Source organism: Guillardia theta (assembly GCF_000315625.1).
Source record: "Guillardia theta CCMP2712 unplaced genomic scaffold GUITHscaffold_107, whole genome shotgun sequence".
NCBI lineage: Eukaryota > Cryptophyceae > Pyrenomonadales > Geminigeraceae > Guillardia > Guillardia theta.
Genome location: NW_005434567.1, coordinates 81,005 through 96,885, shown reverse-complemented (window position 1 = coordinate 96,885; position 15,881 = coordinate 81,005). Strand labels below are relative to the sequence as shown.

At 53.2% G+C, this 15,881-nt stretch overlaps 4 protein-coding genes across 4 annotated transcripts; 2 read left to right on the top strand and 2 right to left on the bottom strand.

The window, feature by feature from the left end:
- Positions 1-180: 180 nt before the first annotated feature.
- On the top strand, positions 181-3,254 carry GUITHDRAFT_145640 (hypothetical protein; the record flags this gene model as incomplete). The annotated part of the gene is made up of 15 exons (XM_005823505.1): positions 181-204; positions 619-669; positions 714-803; positions 1,138-1,222; positions 1,307-1,374; positions 1,500-1,547; positions 1,603-1,662; positions 1,740-1,802; positions 2,035-2,099; positions 2,349-2,412; positions 2,458-2,508; positions 2,610-2,712; positions 2,761-2,948; positions 3,081-3,140; positions 3,183-3,254. The coding sequence occupies 15 exons, from the start codon at positions 181-183 to the stop codon at positions 3,252-3,254; spliced, it is 1,092 nt and encodes a 363-aa protein (XP_005823562.1).
- Positions 3,255-4,776: 1,522 nt separating this feature from the next.
- On the bottom strand, positions 4,777-7,218 carry GUITHDRAFT_117236 (hypothetical protein; the record flags this gene model as incomplete). Its single annotated transcript, XM_005823504.1, has 9 exons — positions 4,777-4,896; positions 4,954-5,350; positions 5,393-5,457; positions 5,780-5,853; positions 5,895-5,979; positions 6,020-6,099; positions 6,166-6,448; positions 6,497-6,691; positions 7,150-7,218. The coding sequence occupies 9 exons, from the start codon at positions 7,216-7,218 to the stop codon at positions 4,777-4,779; spliced, it is 1,368 nt and encodes a 455-aa protein (XP_005823561.1).
- Positions 7,219-8,867: 1,649 nt separating this feature from the next.
- On the bottom strand, positions 8,868-10,504 carry RFC5 (replication factor C subunit 4; the record flags this gene model as incomplete). The annotated part of the gene is made up of 12 exons (XM_005823503.1): positions 8,868-8,970; positions 9,025-9,092; positions 9,142-9,206; positions 9,265-9,319; positions 9,364-9,438; positions 9,488-9,569; positions 9,622-9,704; positions 9,765-9,841; positions 9,888-9,982; positions 10,028-10,122; positions 10,202-10,320; positions 10,369-10,504. 12 exons carry the CDS (start codon positions 10,502-10,504, stop codon positions 8,868-8,870), a joined length of 1,053 nt encoding a protein of 350 aa, XP_005823560.1.
- Positions 10,505-14,614: 4,110 nt separating this feature from the next.
- Positions 14,615-15,502, top strand: GUITHDRAFT_117234 (hypothetical protein; the record flags this gene model as incomplete). The annotated part of the gene is made up of 2 exons (XM_005823502.1): positions 14,615-14,905; positions 14,957-15,502. 2 exons carry the CDS (start codon positions 14,615-14,617, stop codon positions 15,500-15,502), a joined length of 837 nt encoding a protein of 278 aa, XP_005823559.1.
- Between the last annotated feature and the right edge of the window lie 379 nt (positions 15,503-15,881).

Here is a 15,881-nt window from a genome sequence, read left to right as displayed (position 1 = left end):
GCTACATCCCGTCCTTACCCTCCGCCATCCTTCTGTTAGGATCTCAGTTTCAGCCCCTTCTACGAAAGCGTCATCGTTTCAGGTTGGACCTTTACCAAGTGCTTGCCGTCAGTCTGACAATGATGGCCTGCTCCAGCTTCTGAGGACAGCTCGCTGAGGGTCTGGAACTTCGAACAACTGATGGACTCTACGTCTCCTCTCAAGGTATCAACCTTGCTTCGCAAGCTTCCTGCCGCTGCTTGTATTCCTGTTCCCCTCTCTCCTCCTCTTCCCGGTCTCCCCCAATACTTCCCATCTTCTCGTCCTCTGTCCTCAGTTCTCCTCCATCTCTCTGCAGCAGCTCCCATCCTCTTCATGCTTTCTCACAATCCTGCCTTCTCTCTTCATTCACCTGTGAAGCCTATCTAGCGCTCTTGATGATTGTTGGACTTGCTCTTTTTTCTCCTCCATCCTCCCTCCCTCCGGTCTTACCCTCTTCTGTTCCCTGCTTCTTTCTCCTCTCTTCTCCTCTCTCCTCCTCTCCTCTCCCCTCCCCTCTCCTCGCCTCTCCTCCCCTCCCCTCCTCTCCTCTTCTCTCTGCTCCTTTTTTCTATCGCCAATAACCCTCTGCTCTTCTAGGAAGACGCCGACGACAAGTGCTCTGTGCAGCTGCAGGGTCACTCCAAGAAGGTCCAAGGGGGAGAGAGTGAACTCCCATGAACCATCACGTGCAGGTGATGTTAGCGCGATGGAATCCTGTAGCAGACGGCATCGTCCTCTCCTCCTCCTTCGACAACACCGTCCGGATATGGGACGCAAACAAGGTGGATGAGTCGCTGTGCCTCACAAGCTATTCTGCAGTCTCGTTCCTCCTCTCCTTTCTACCTCCTCCTCCACCACCACCTCCTCCTCCTCCTTGCCGTCCTCCTCCTCCTTCTCCTCCTCCTCTTCCTCCTTGCCTCTATGTCACTCGTGTTATCCGTGTCCTCCCTTGTATTCTTCTCTCCTGTTTCCTGTTCTGCTCCGTTGCACTCCAGTCTTGTTCCTCAACTTCAATTTCCTGCTTCTTCCTTTCCTCTCCTCCACACGATTCCCCTTCCACCTTCCTCCTGTTTCTCCCACGTCCCTCCCCTGTTGTCTTCTTACTTGAGAGGTCAGGCTGCAGAATTTCGATCGATCGAGCTCCCAGACAGTCCGCAGCACATCGCATGGAATTACGATGGCAGTCTGTTCGCGTCCACGTGTAAGGACAAGATCCTACGAATTTGCGATCCTCGCTCAGGAAAGTCAATGGGAACACCAACGCACCGATCTGACAGCCCAGCAGGCTCGATCGCGCAGAAGGTCGCCAGCCAAGGAGGGTCCAAGGGAGCGCACGCGTGCTTTCTCGGAGAGGTATAACTCTAGATCGAGCTCTAGAGCTCGAGCTGCAGGGCTCTAGAGCTCGAGCTGCAGGGCTCTAGAGCTTTCGAGCTCTGAGTGACACGTCACCATGACAAGGTTGGCTGACTAGCTGACAGACGAGCATGCTGGCGACCGTTGGCTTCTCTGCTCAGAGCGACCGGCAGGTGGGACGGGGGGGAGCGGAGTTGAGTGTCAGGCCATCCCTCACCGCCGCAGCAGATCATCCTAAGAGACTCTCGGGACATCACCAAGCCCCTTGTGCTTCACTCTATCGACCATGTGACTGACGGCCTGCGGCCGCTGCTGCTGCTGCTGCTGCTGCTGCTGCTGCTGCTGCTGCTGCTGAACCCCAGCAGGACTTTGGGATGCTCTTTCCCTTCTTCGATCCGGACACCAACATCCTTTACCTGGCTGGCAAGGTACGTTGTCCTCCTTGATCCCCATTCCTCGCCTGTCTCCCCTTCCTCGTCTCCGCTCCCCTCCTTCTCCTCGCCCTACTCTCACTCCTCACACTCCTCCCCGGCCACCTCCTTCTCCTCCCACTCCTTCGATCTCTCTGCCGTTGCAGCTGCCCTATCGCTGCTCCTACCTCCCCGCGACCTGCCTGCCTGTCTTCCTCCACCTTGGCTTTTTCCCTCACCTTCAACGCAGGGCGACTGCAACATCCGTTACTACGAGATCGTGTCCACGGACCCCTACATTCACTTCCTGGACGAGTTCTCCGGTAGTAACCTATAGGATAGCACATCCCCTTCCTGACGAGGAAGGAATGTCTTGCAGGGAAAGACACGCAAAGGGGGGTTTGCTGCATGCCGAAGGCAACACTGACCTCCTCATGAACATGCTACGGTCTGACAGAGAGTCTTCCAGACTGTCGTGGACATGGCCAACACAGAGATCAATAGATTCCTTCGCTTGTAGGCGTCAGGAGCTGGCGATGTTGCATGCCATGACGGTGCTGGCAGCTGCGACAAGTATGTGGAGCCAGTGTCCTTCACCGTTCCTCGCCGGGCAGATCAATCGAATGACGTGAGAGGATCTTGGACGTTTTTTCTAGTAGCTGATTTCAATCAGGATCTATATCCTCCTACTTACGCTGGAAAATCTTGTCTGTCTGGCCCTGAGGTTATTTCATAATGATCGAGAGGTGTAACCCTGACTGGGTTAACAAGTGGATGAATGGTTCAAACGCCAAACCCGCCTTGGTGGATATGATCACAGGGCAGGTGAAGGCTGAACACACTGGTACAGCAAAGGGCAATGAGTGTCTGAAAGAAACTGCAGGCGGCAAAGGAAACGAAGCCGGCTGCGACTTTGGAACCAGCACCAGTACCCGCCTCTGTTGTTTTTGTTGATGCTCACCCGACACAGCATCAGGCGGCTGCCGTCACGGAGCAGAAGAGTGCGAAGAGCAGCAGCCGTCAAAGGCAGCCGCTGAGAAAGCAGACAGTGAGAGCAGAGCAGAACCGCCCGCAGTTGAACATCAGCCTGAAACCAAGACTGTTGAGAAGTCCGACGCATACCCCTTGCCTGAAGAAACGAGCTTCCAAGTCTTCCAGACTGTGGTACGGTCCCTACATATCTTTATGTGCAGTTTGCTGCTTCTTTCTCTCGTCTGCCCCTCTGTAGTGTATTCTTCACCTCCCACTCCTTTTCTTTCCCCGTGTCATTCCCTCCGGCCTGATCGACTGTTGCAGGGTGGGGTTGAGCTCAAAGGTACACTTACTGTGACTGTCAACACGAATGATCGCATGAAGGTAATATTCTTTTGATATTATCTATCACTGACGAGTTTTCAGGAGATGGAAAAGCGAATTAAGGAATTGGAATCGGAAAATGCTGAGCTTCGAGCAAAACTCAACGCCAAGTAACGACGGCTCTATCCCGAGAAAAGAGGATTTTCAAGAATCGTCCTTTCGTTTCTACGATGTTACATTTCCATCAATTTTTTGTTTTGAAGAACTTCTTCGTACGTCTGCAATGTCAAGGAACGTTAGATTGAGCTTCACAATTGTGCTGAAATAGAAAACAAGAACTTTCCGCATTCAGAACATTTCCTCTACATCAAGAGACGAATGACAAGATAAAGGAAAGCATAAGATAAGGAAAGCATCAGACCTCCACGATACGGTTCATGATGTCATTAGTCATCCCCTTGCAAGCCTTTGCTAGTTGTAATGACATCCCCAACCATTTTTCTGCCTGCTTCAGAATGCATCAGAACTTTGATCACTGCAAATGTGAAAGCTTGTCAACAACCTGTAAGGCTCTTCCATAGAAATAATGTTTAATACCCGCGTTGCATGCGAGAACTGCACTGATCTGAACGAATCTTGAAGGAAACTTTTCGAATTTCTGGCAGGTCTCCAGAATTTCCTCGAATATATCAAGCTGTGGATTTCTGCAAGTAAAATCATAGAACAAAGAATTACAAGACCACTGGAAAGTACGTTTGACACCAAGCTTCACATGACGGATTCGTGCAAAGATGTAGCAACTGTGCTAGTAAATCTACGTCGACCACGTCGCCCATCTTCATTGCTTTGATCGTTTCTCGATAGACTCTAACCGCGTTGTTCATCAAAAACAAACTTTTCAATTGATGTTACCGTTCTGATACTTCTGCGGGAGCATGAGAATGGTAACAGATTGTGGAGACTTGCAGCAAATGGTTCAATCTGGGCAATAATTATGACAAGAGAAATCCACACCGAAGCTGTTGAGAACAACGCAAGACATACCTTGATTGTAGTGGAATGTCGCTATTTTTCACCAATTCTAGGATTGAGTCCAAGATCTTTGGATTTGAAGATGATGAGTCGAAAATTGAGTGCATCGACCTATGATAAACTTACATGCATGCATTCCTTTGTTCCTGAACGAGAATAGCACAGAAGCTCAAAATGTAGCTTTGTTTCGGCAAGCAACGAGTTTTGTTTTTTGCTGTCGTGCTTTGCTGCAGATAATGGCCTGATATCTGAAACTCAGAATGGAATAAGAAGCTATCCCTCTTAGATACTTGATTGACTCCAACGCATTTTGCAGATATGATTCCATTGCTTGATCTCGGTTTGATTGTTTGAAACTGAGAAGCCAGGCAGCACTTGCTAGAAATCGGCACAACCGAGTAAAATCTTTATCCGATTGAACCAACAAATCGACTGGAATGATATCACGAAAGTCAGCAGCTAAGCTGTATAATTGAGCTGTGAAATCATAAAACTTATGCATGACGTCTTTGTTGCATGTAGCAATTGTCTGATAATTGGACACTGCAAGATTCCATACACAGTCTGAAAGTGTTCTGATTGAGGTGAAGCCATGTTTTTCGTATTCTGAGCAGAATTGTTCTATGGAGTGGCTACGTATCCAGTCAATTGCAACCTTCAAACATCAGTCATCCCATTTGCGAATCTGTAGCATGTGGATCTTTACCTTCAGGTAACGGACCACTTTCCCGTGATCTGCTGTTTCGTTTTCAGATTTCCAGAACTTAATCAGATTCAGAAAAATCTGATAGGGCCGTCGTCAACATTTAGGATGTATACAAAAAGTTTGAAAAGTTATGACCTTGTCCACTTTCACATTCGATATCTTGCCTGGAGGATTGACTTTCACGATATTATCGATGAAAATTTCCAAACACTTCTGAACAATCTCCGTACTTCCATTATCGACTGCTTCTACACAAGCTGAGTTGAGTGCTTCTGCAGCAAGGTTGGGATCATAATTGCTATCGGAAAGCTTTTGAATCATGTCATAAGTTTGTTTCACGTTTCCTGTCAGCGCTTTCAATACTTGAGTGCATGGATCAATCAAAACGTCACCGGATTTTGCTTCCAGCTGTAGCTCCAGGACATGGTTTTGGAAAAGTCCCTCTTCAGTGTTGTTGTCACTCTGGATGTCTGAAATGTAGGATCGTGCAACTTCTATTGCTCCAGCCCGCAAAGCTATGCGAACAATTTGTCTGCATCAAATTTCAATCTCAGTTGTTGAAAGCTTATTTCACCTTCTAATATCTTGAGTTTGTGCCTGAGTTGCAAAATTGATTGCCTTTTTGCGCCACTCTATCGCCTTGAGATACTTTCCACTTTCATCCTGGTGTACCCTTTAACTCGTATCCTTTGCAAAAAAAAAGGAAATCTACCAACTCCTTGATGATTCCAGAGCAGATTGAGAGCATCTTTGCATAAATTGACTTCAGAGGATTAAAGCGGTGATTGCCCATACCTGTCTGCAAGTGATTTCGCTACATGAAGATTTTGAGTTAACAGTGATCAGTTGATCCACTGTCTCTTCAAGTTTGTTTTGATCATATATATGCGATGCTAGTGCAGCAGCCCATGTCGTCTAAACGAATCGTTTCGTCATACCAGTTTGAGGGACTTGCACACACCTGGACTTTTTCCCATTTGTCTTGGTCGTTCACGTATATGGCAGAAAGCATCTCAAATCCTTTGTTGCACATATCTGACGCCCTTGCACGAACTAGAAGGGACATAATCTGCAACCAATCCTTGCATTGTTGATCCGTATCTCTAGAATCGAGATATTTTTTGGTCGAAAATTCGGCTTCAAGAACACTTCTGACTCCACCTGGGCAATCGATTTTTTTCATCTCTATCAAGCACATCACTTGAAGACTAAGAAACGTGATGTTCGGTGCAATTTCGTTGGCGATCACAAGATTGTCCAAGGCATCTTGAAAGTCCATACCTACCAAAACAGATGAGCAAGGTTGAGTTTGATTGAATCCCATGCCACGGAATCATCAGAGAATACCTGAAGCGATTTGAATGTTTGCTATAAGTGCCAGTGCCCGAGCGTGCTCAGCAGGGGATGATCGTGCAAACAACTCTGCAGACTGCCGAGCCCATACAAGAGCCCTCTCTTTTTCTTCAGTAGAAAGAGACTCTTCGTCTCTGCTGATGCATGCAATCCCGAAGTTATACTGTTGCCAGACAATTAAATACTGCGACAGGACAGTTTGCACAACCGCCAGAACTCCAAACTTTCGCGCCAAGCTCTTGCCATTTTCTCCAGAATTTGTCAACATTTCTTTGACCTTGTCAAAGGAGTCAATCAAACTCATCAGTTTTTCTGGACTGAGTACCTCTCTCATGATGGAAAGCCCATCCTGCCAGTTTCCAAGCGCTACACTCAGCTCACATCTCCTGAACATGGCATCCATCTTTAACATGAACACTCCATCATCTTGGCTTAGAAGAGGATTTAATTTGCATGCATTGGTGATAAAGCCCTCAGCCAGATCGCATGCCTGCCTTGCAGGTTCTAGATCGCCATATGCCTGTTCAGACCTCACGTCAGATGCATTGATCATTGAAATTCAATCCGAGCGCTCCTGATACGACGTTGCCGTCTGTAAGTAAATTTCAGCCAAAATCAATTCATTCTTGATTGTTTCTGCCGAGCTCATGCTGTCTCTGCAATTTTCGACACTTTGTGTAAAGATCCTGCAGCTCAGGTTTTTCAGGTGCGCGATTTGACTGGACCGTATCTGTCTTCCCCATTCGATAGAGAGATTGTAAAGTCTATCAAAATGAATCAAATCATGATAGATATACAAGCGAAATATCTTTCCTCATTGCATACTGTCTCATTGCAAACCATTCCATCTTGGTGCTGAGTTCAAGTCCTCGAATTATTTTCCTCTGCATTTTCAAGTAAGTAAAATCTCATGTTCTACAACATGCAAGTTCGCACAAATGAGTTTAGAAGGTCCATCAGAATCTGTTCGGTTGGAACCGTGATGGCGCTTGCCTCATGCATCTTGGCCTCCATCGGCCTGAGGACAGGAACGACCTGCTCCGCCATTTTTGGGCGCGAAAACTCCCACAAACTTTTTCAGAGGGTTCCGAACTGAGCTGGCCTCAGTGCAGTGCAGCGCTGCCGGGCGGCCCGCCCGGCCGCCCGGCCGCCGCGCCCCGGTCACCGGGTGGGCCGTAGTGGCACCCGGTCGTGGGCCGGGGCGGGCGCCTATAGTATCATGACCCGCCCCGGCCAGTCACCGTCTGACTCTCACATGGGACCGTAGTGACCGGATCCACCCGAAGTTTACCGCTCTCACAGTGCCACCGACGGGGCGGCGCGGGCCCCGGGCCGGCCGCGTCGGCCGCCGCGCCCCCGCGCGGAGCCTCGGACGCTGCAGTGCTACCGTCGACTCGATTCTGCTCCCCGTTGAAGATCGGACCCGTCGACTCGATTCTGCTCCCCGTTGACTCTGAGATCGGACTCCGGCCGATTGAGAGTCCGATCCGCGGAGCCTCGGAGCCGGGGCCACGGTGGCACCCCCTGGCCGGTACCGTCCATCGGACTTCCGCCCCCGGGCCCGGCAGGACGTGTTTCATAGTACTCCGGATCGGATATACCGTCTGCCACAGCAAAACTTCAAAGCCTCGCTGAGACTCTGAATAGACTCCGACGGCGGCCGGCGGTGGCGGCCGGCGGCCCGCCGGGCCTGCCGGATCATCGAGAGTCCCGGACCGTGAGTCCGGTCGTCGTCCGGCCGCCCGGAGTCGGCGAAAACTTGACTCAGCCCGGTGTGAAAAATGATGCCGCACAGACGAGCCTAACTTGGCGTCGGAGCCTGATTCAATGATTGACTCAGAGTTTCAACCGGAGGGCGCCGCCGCCCGGCCGGTTCCCCCCCGGCCACCGTGATTCCGGGAACAGTTAGCCTCCGCCCAGGGCCGTCGCCCGGCGCACAGTGCAGCCTGAGCCGCGGCCCGGAGGCTGAAGGAGCGAGTCAAGTTCCCCAGATGTGACGTCGGACCGTCTCAGCAGGCCCGCGGATCGGATCCGCCGCGCCTACGGTCACTTCAGTCACCCGGCGAAGGACTCTCACTGTCAGCCTGCCAGGGCAGTGAGTGACCCGACTCGACGTACGGTCAGTGAAGGCACTGGCCGGGCAGGATCCGCCGACGGCGGCCCTGGGCCCGGGCCGGGGCCACTGGCTGGCGGGCCGTGGCTAGTTGAAGGGCCCTGCCCCGATCGGATACTACCGTACGGTACCGTCACTGAGATCAGTCACTGCGAGTCGCCCGGATCATGGCAACCACCGTGGCGGCCGCATCAAGTTGGAGTACCGACGGTACGGTCCGAGCCTGAGCCCCCCCGCGGCGAGTCGGTCCGGGCAGGCTCCTGACCGGGTGACCAGGCCGACCGATCGGCCCGTGACGCCGGGCACTGGCCGCCCGGCCCGCTCCGGGCCGCGAGTCGCCGCCCGGCCCGGTGGCCGGGCGGCGGCCCCGCCGCCGCGGGCCGCAATTTTACGGTCCCGGCGGACATTGAGACCACAGTAGCCAGTGGGCCCATCATGGCATTGCCCATGTGTGGAGTCACAGAGTCAGCCATTCATCATTGCATCGGCGCCGCCCTGACTTGGATGGCCGCCCGAATGATCATGCGGCCGCCGCGGGGAGAGATGGTTCACGGTTCAAGTCACTGGGAAATTGTGATAGCAATTATTTACAAGGTTGAGAGGCCAGCTCTTCTTTGAGCTGCCCAAACATCCCGACGAAGGATCCCAGTTGAATCTTTTCATTGGTCGCCGCCGTCAGTCTGTACCTGAAGTACAGCAGTGGTCAAAAGCGTTCCGAGCTTTGCACGGCATGGGATTACTCGAGGTCTGACAAAGATTCCAAGAGCCTGCAGAAAGGCACGGAAGGGAGATCGTGCTTGATGATTTGCTGGAATACAAGTGAGCGCAAAACACCGGCCGTGGGATTGAAATCAGACCTCGTGTACGGCTCTCACGATGTCGATCAAGGCGAGACCCTTCTCCCTCTGAATCTCAAAGATCTCTAACGAGGACACATGAGAACATGTACGGCAACCAAGAGCAGCTGTTTCTGCACTCACTGTGGTAGCAGTCCTCAAAAGAATCGTTGCACAGTGAGTGGGTAATCCACATCACCTGCAGCAAACATCAGATGACGTCACAACAGCTGTAAGATCTACGTCTGACGGGTTTGGATCTCCGGTGCACTCATAGATACTCTCGACAGTGACTTCTTTGGATGCCATTGACGAGCTCTGCAGGTAGAAAATGAACATCGCATGTTTTCATGAAGCAGCCTCGAACCTGTAAGATGTTCAGACACTTACGCATGTCTCCTCCTGAAATCTTCTCCACGGCTTTCAACGCGTCTGGGGTTGCTTTGATACTGAAGACGAGTGTGAGAGGGTGAATGATGCAAACCAAGAATTAATCATCACTTCTCTTTGTCCAAAATCCTCTCCAGGTTGCCCTGAATGTCCGCGGATGTCAACGGTGAAAAGCGAAATCTAGTGCAACGCGACTGCAGGCGATTCTTAGTGAATGATCCAAACTGTCGAGAGCAGGGAACGCAATCACAGACCTGAAGTGCAGGAATGATCTTGTTGACATAGTTGCATATTAAGCAGAATCTGGCGTTTGCAGTGTAGTTCTCGATAACTTCGATGGTGTGAGAAGCCAAGAGGAGATAGCAGAACACGCTTACTTCTTCGAAGCGCAAACTGAGCAGTCTGTGTCATGTTGTCGGCCTCGTCCAAAATGATCATCTTGAAGCCGGTTCTACACAACAGAACGATTAAGCTGGGCGAGCGAATAGTGTTGTCAAGAAGGAGATCAAGCAATCACCCAAAGATCGTCCTAGTTCCAGCAAAATCCTTGATCTCCTTCTTGACAACATCGATGCCGCGATCGTCCGACGCGTTCAACTCCAGGGTCATACTCTACAACGACAACGAGGTTAAGAAAATAGCACAAGGATAGAACCCGTGGGGCTCAGACGGAACAACAATCCTTGCATACCTTATACTTGGGACCAAACACCTTTTTGGCCAATGCAAGAACCGTTGACGTCTTTCCTGTACCAGGGGGGCCATACAGCAGGAGATGAGGGAGGCGGTCCTGCTCAAGGAAGCGATCCACTGTCGACAGGATCAGACGGGAACAAGACAAGAAGACTGAGTGATCACATGTTGTCAAAATGTCCTTGTGTGCTACGACATCGTTCAGCGTCTCCGGTCGATACTTCTCAATCCAAGGACACTCCAAGGCAACCACTGGATCTATTCCCGCATTTCCTGGAATCGACGGAACTTCTTCTTCCATGACTTCCACGTCGGACATGGCGAGGTGTCGTCTTGAAAGAGAGAGAAAGTCAAGAACAAGGCTCCAATGCACAACACACAAGGAATGTTCAACCAAGGTAAGGATGGAGTAGAGTGCTCTGATGAAAGTGACTCTCATCAACCATTTCTTCACTACAGGCGTCTGCTGCCTTAACAAATCTTTCGATCCTCTCCCCGGTTCTTATTAGCACTATGGGCCCCAGCGGAAGAAACTTGCATCATGTCTTTGGCATCACCTGTCAGCTATCGGCTCCAGCCCTTACCTCTTCTTCTGCGCCGATGTCCACTCCTCCCGCTCCTTCTGCTAATTGGCATGCTTCAATTTCTCCTGCCCTGCTCTCTCTCTCTCTCTTTCCTCCCTTCTGGAGAAGCAGACCTTTGTCTCTCCTTCTCCTCTCTTCTCCTCCTCTCCTCCTCTCTCCCTCTCTTCCTCCCCTGCTCTCCTCCTAGTCTCCTAGTCTCCCTCTCCCTAGCTGCCTCTCTTCAGGCCTGATTCCTTTCCCGCCAAAACCTTCCTGTCCATTAGCCGTCCGACTCTCAGTGTATGGCACTGCCCGGACGCCGCCGTCCGGGGCCGCCGGCCCGGACTCTGGCCGCCGGCCCGGCACTGACTGAACTTCACCGGGGACCAGGCCGCTCCGCGCCGGCAGCGGCCGGGCCGGGCAGACGGTCCGTGGAGTCCGAAGTCCGCGGCCGGGCCGGGCGCCGGGCTAACTGACGGACCGTCGGATTCCGAAGTTCGGCGCCGCCGCTCAGCCGGCCGGGCCCGCCGGGACCCGGGCCGGGTGACCCGTACCCGGGCGGTCCGATCGCTGCGGCGCGGCCCGCCGCCGCCGCGGCCCAGTGAGCCGACCCGGTCCGATCTGCCAGGCTGACCGTACTCCGTCCCGGCGCGGCCGCCGCGGCGCGGCCAGAGGCTGGCAGGCCGCACTCAGGGCCGTGCCAGTCACGGTCCCGGCTGGCAGGCCCCCCGCCGGCGGCCGGGCCCGGCCCGCCGCCCGGCGGCTGCCGCGGTCCGGCGGCTCGGCCCGCGGCGGCCGGCCCTCCCCAGCGGCGGCTGCCGCGCCGCGCTTCAAGGCAAACCGGCGGGCCACTGTCACCTCGGACGCCGCGTTCCGAACGGTTGCGGGCGGCGGGGGCCGCCGGGCGGCCGGCTCGGAGTCGGCCGGGGCCTGGGCCGGCGACCGCCGCACGGGCCGGGCCGAGTCCGATCGGACGGCGTCTTCGGAAACCGTCGGCGGTCACGGAGTCTTGAAGTACTCACGAAGTCAGTTCCGACTCTGAGTCGGAGCCTCCGGCCCGAGTCCGCGGCACCGTGACTCAGCGGCACGGTGCCGCAGTGCCATGATCGGACGTACCCGGTGCCCGGCCAGACCGTCGGGAGTACCGGGGCCCGTCCCCGGGCCCGGAGTCCCGACCCCGGCGGCGTGACTCTGTGCTCGGTCCCGCCTCTCAGTGAGCCGGGAGACGGACTTGATGACCCGAAACTTGATGACTTGGGACGGTCCGACACCGTACTAATGATCATCGGATCGTACTACGGTACTCAGTGCTGAGCCTTAACCCCATGATCATCGGATTACTAGCCTCCAAGTTAAGAATCAGAACGAGGACAATTAGTATGAGTTAGAACGCCGCCGGGGCCCCCGCCCGCCGCCGGCCGCGGCGGCACTCCGAATCTGAGTCCGAGGCTATAGGTCCGATCACGGTCCGATCCGATCCGACGGCCGGGCGTGCCTGTCCCGGTGTCACGGTGCCCTGGCCCGGGGCCTCGTGACTCTCAACTTGCATGGAACCTAGTGCAGTCGCAAGTTTTTAGTTCAGTACCGGCCACAAAAGAGAATTTCACGGTGTGGACTTAAACAGAGATACGAAATAGTTTCTGTTCATCGAGAGACTTTGTGGGATGACATGAAAATGAGTTGTTTCATGCTGCTACACAACCTCTTGGAATCACTTTAGACCTAAGTTACGACTACGGCTGTACGTTCAAGGAGGACCGTGATCAAAGGGGCTGCCCTCTACAATCTCCCCCTCTATCTCCCGTCCCCCGGTACAAATTAAATGTATTATAACCGGCCTCGCAGTCACATGAGGAATTACCCCCCACCTCCCTTATGATGGTAAAATCACCCTACCCTCTGATCGCAAGACCCTGGCACTAGTCACGCACTTGCACCCGATCCGACCCCACACAGTGTCATCCTGAAGTAAAGATGTATCTAACACCGCCCAGTAAACGAAAAGACCTGGTATCGAACACAGCAAAGACAGTCCCTGTGACTTGTATCTGATAGAAAGGTGACATTTCGCATCAGGTATGTCTGCTGCGTTCACCCCACCCCCTCGGAATGTCATCAAGGTACTACCCCTGTTTAATTCGTCGCAGCCCCACCCCTGGGGAGGGCCACCCCCATCGGTTTCCACCTGCACTTTTCTGACAGATTCTTTGACCCTGCTAGAGGCCCACAGAGGATAAGGGGAGGGGGGCGGAGCCTTGCCCCGCAATCCCCTGCCCCCATTTCTCACTCAGTCGTACAGCTAGGTACTTCATGGTCTCTGATTTCATATGTACTCTTATCTGCCAACAGAGGATCCCATGTGTGCTAGGGGGTATGTCCCTTCTCCCTCGCTCTTCCCGCTTTTCGCTCCCCTACCCCTACACTTATAGTCCCCCCGACTTCCTCGGCTCGCCTACTGCTTTGCTCCAACGGGCCCCGGGGTGGTTAGAGGATAACCTCCGCACCCCCTGACTCTATCCACCCCCTCCAAATTCCAAGGGTAACAAAAGTGTTCAGGGGGTGCGTTCTCGAAAAGAGGGGTGATTTTTGTATTGGGCAGGATATGAACCTAGGGGGTAGGGTGGGGTATTCTATTGATGCATGGAGGGGTAGGGGTAGGTTGATGAGACGGTTGATCTATGCCATCCTGATATCAAAAGTACTCTTTTCCATATCTGACAGAGTGCCCCAATACAGCACCCCACCCCCCTGGGGATTCAACGAAGTCGAACTACCCCCAATCACTCAGACACCCTTAATTTACACAAGACAACCACCCTTTCGTGGGTATAGTCAATTATCCCTACCCCCTCCTATCCGGGGTATCGTGACAGCCGGATCACCCCCCAGACCCACCACTGAAACCTCCGACTCCCTCCAAACACCCAGCCACCCCCACCCTGTTATCCGAGGGCAACACACCATGATCAGATCTCAATCTATACACGCAAAGGTGCTCGATTTACTAAGTGTTACAATAGTATAGATACCATAAGTAGGATACAACGGTGTGTCCCTGTGCAGTCTCTGCAAGGGTCCGGGTGGTCTCGTCACGGCAAGTTCCAAGAGGGTGGGTGTACTATAAAATAGATGGCACGAAACCTGGTAGGGTTGGGGTACCCAGTCTCGATGAGCAAGGTGGGTGGGGGTCGTACAGATCCGACTGCAGCACGATTGGCGCACAGTCGGGGACCAAAAATACAGAAACAGTTTGGGAATGCTGAAACTTGAAGGCAATCAAATGTTCAAATTTAGATGTTAAAAATCAGCTACTCCCCACATTTTTGAATTATGAATTTCAAGGGGGGTGGGGTGATGACAGCGGCATCTTTCCTAGATTCGCAAGATACGGGGTACCATGGACATCCGCGGGGGTGAATTTCCATGGGGGGTAGGGGGTGGGAGGGGACCAGGCTTTCTTTTGTCTGGAGCAAGGAAAGGGGAGATTCAGAAATCGCAGCATCCACGCAAGGCAAGCTGAGCAAGAGAACTTGCTGATACAACTACCCGAGCTTTCCTTCTTCTGCCTATCCTTCCTGTCCCTCTCTTCCCCTCACTTCCTCCCTCCCTGATCCCCTGCTGCTCACTGCTCGCTCTCAGACTTGCTAAGTCGATAGGATACACCTCATCTGCTACGCGCACTCCGCGTTTTCAGATCGAGCGCATACTCCCTCTCTCTTGCTGCTAATCTGCATCAATCCTTCATCTCTCAAGACAAACTCTCTCTCCCGCTCTCCTCCAGTCAATAAGAACACTTCCTTGAAGCAAAACTACAAAAATTGCCCCACCCCCCTTCCGAAGCGTGTAAAATGCAGTCCTGTAATCAAAGGTGGAACGACTGGGTCAACGCTGGGTTGCCTCTGGACGCGAGACACTCCTACATGTGCATGGGGTACGATGGGTTCATGATGCCGTCAGACAAGACGCGGAGCATGTACGGCAGTGGCGTGCAGGATTACATGAGCAGTTGCGCAACAAACCCGGTGCCCGTCTTTGGGCAGCCGTCGCTCAAGTCGAGGAGGAACAAAGCTGGTCCCATCATCTTTCCGAGGAGAAAGGCAGGAGAGCTCCAACGAGGAGCGAACCCTGTGCTGATCACGGTGAGATTACACAACCTTGTTTAGACCATGTTGCTGATTCCCCTTCTTCAGCCCGAGCTCTTGGAGCATTACTTCGACCTTCCTCTGCACAAGGCCGCCAAGCATCTTGGCGTGTGTGCAACTGCGATAAAAAAGGCGTGTAGAAAACTTGGGATCATGCGCTGGCCCTTCCGTGAGAGCCGGTGCTGCAACAAGGCGTGCAAGGACTCCCCTATCGAGTCCCCCAGCGCCGACGTGCATCCCACCGAAGAGAGCCATGATGAGGAGGAGCAAGCAGTGCAGAGCTTCATCATCAACGACGAGTCGACAGAGCAGGGCAAGGAACTGATCGAGCAGCCCAAGGAGGCAGAGGTGTCCTGTGTGAAGGAGGAGAATCTGGCCCACCAGAAGCTGGGGGCGTTCCTTCAGGCATGGACGGACATCAAGCCGGATGAGTGGGTCGACACCAAGGACGAGAGCAGCCCGCTGACTTCCTCCAGCTCGGACTGCTACTCCTCCGAAGCCCCTGGGCTCGAGATCTACGAGATCCTCCCCGACGGAGGGTCGTCGTGGTCGCTGGACCAGGTGGACTTCGAGTTCCCGTTGCCGATCTGGTAGGAAGTTGTCATAGCGATGCTTGCTCGTATTCACGCGCTGCATCGCAGAGTTTGGATATTTTTTCTTGGCCGTCACGTCATGCCGTCATCCCGGATCTGCTGTACGAGTTTGTTGAGAAGCTCTCAACCCGCCTGCCTGTAAATCATAGTGTGATATGAAACCCCCTGTTTCTATAGTAAACCGTGTGAACTGCAACGCACGGAGGACGAGGCTGATGCTGATGCTGATGCTGCATCAGTATCGTCTGTTTCTACCTTCCTGTACTCAGTCAGTGCATTTGTGCCGTCTGCCTTAGTCTTTCTATACTCCGTTGATGCCTGCGGAGAGAATCATGACGGCTCTACTCATTCATGTGGAACATGCAAGAACGACTGCCCGT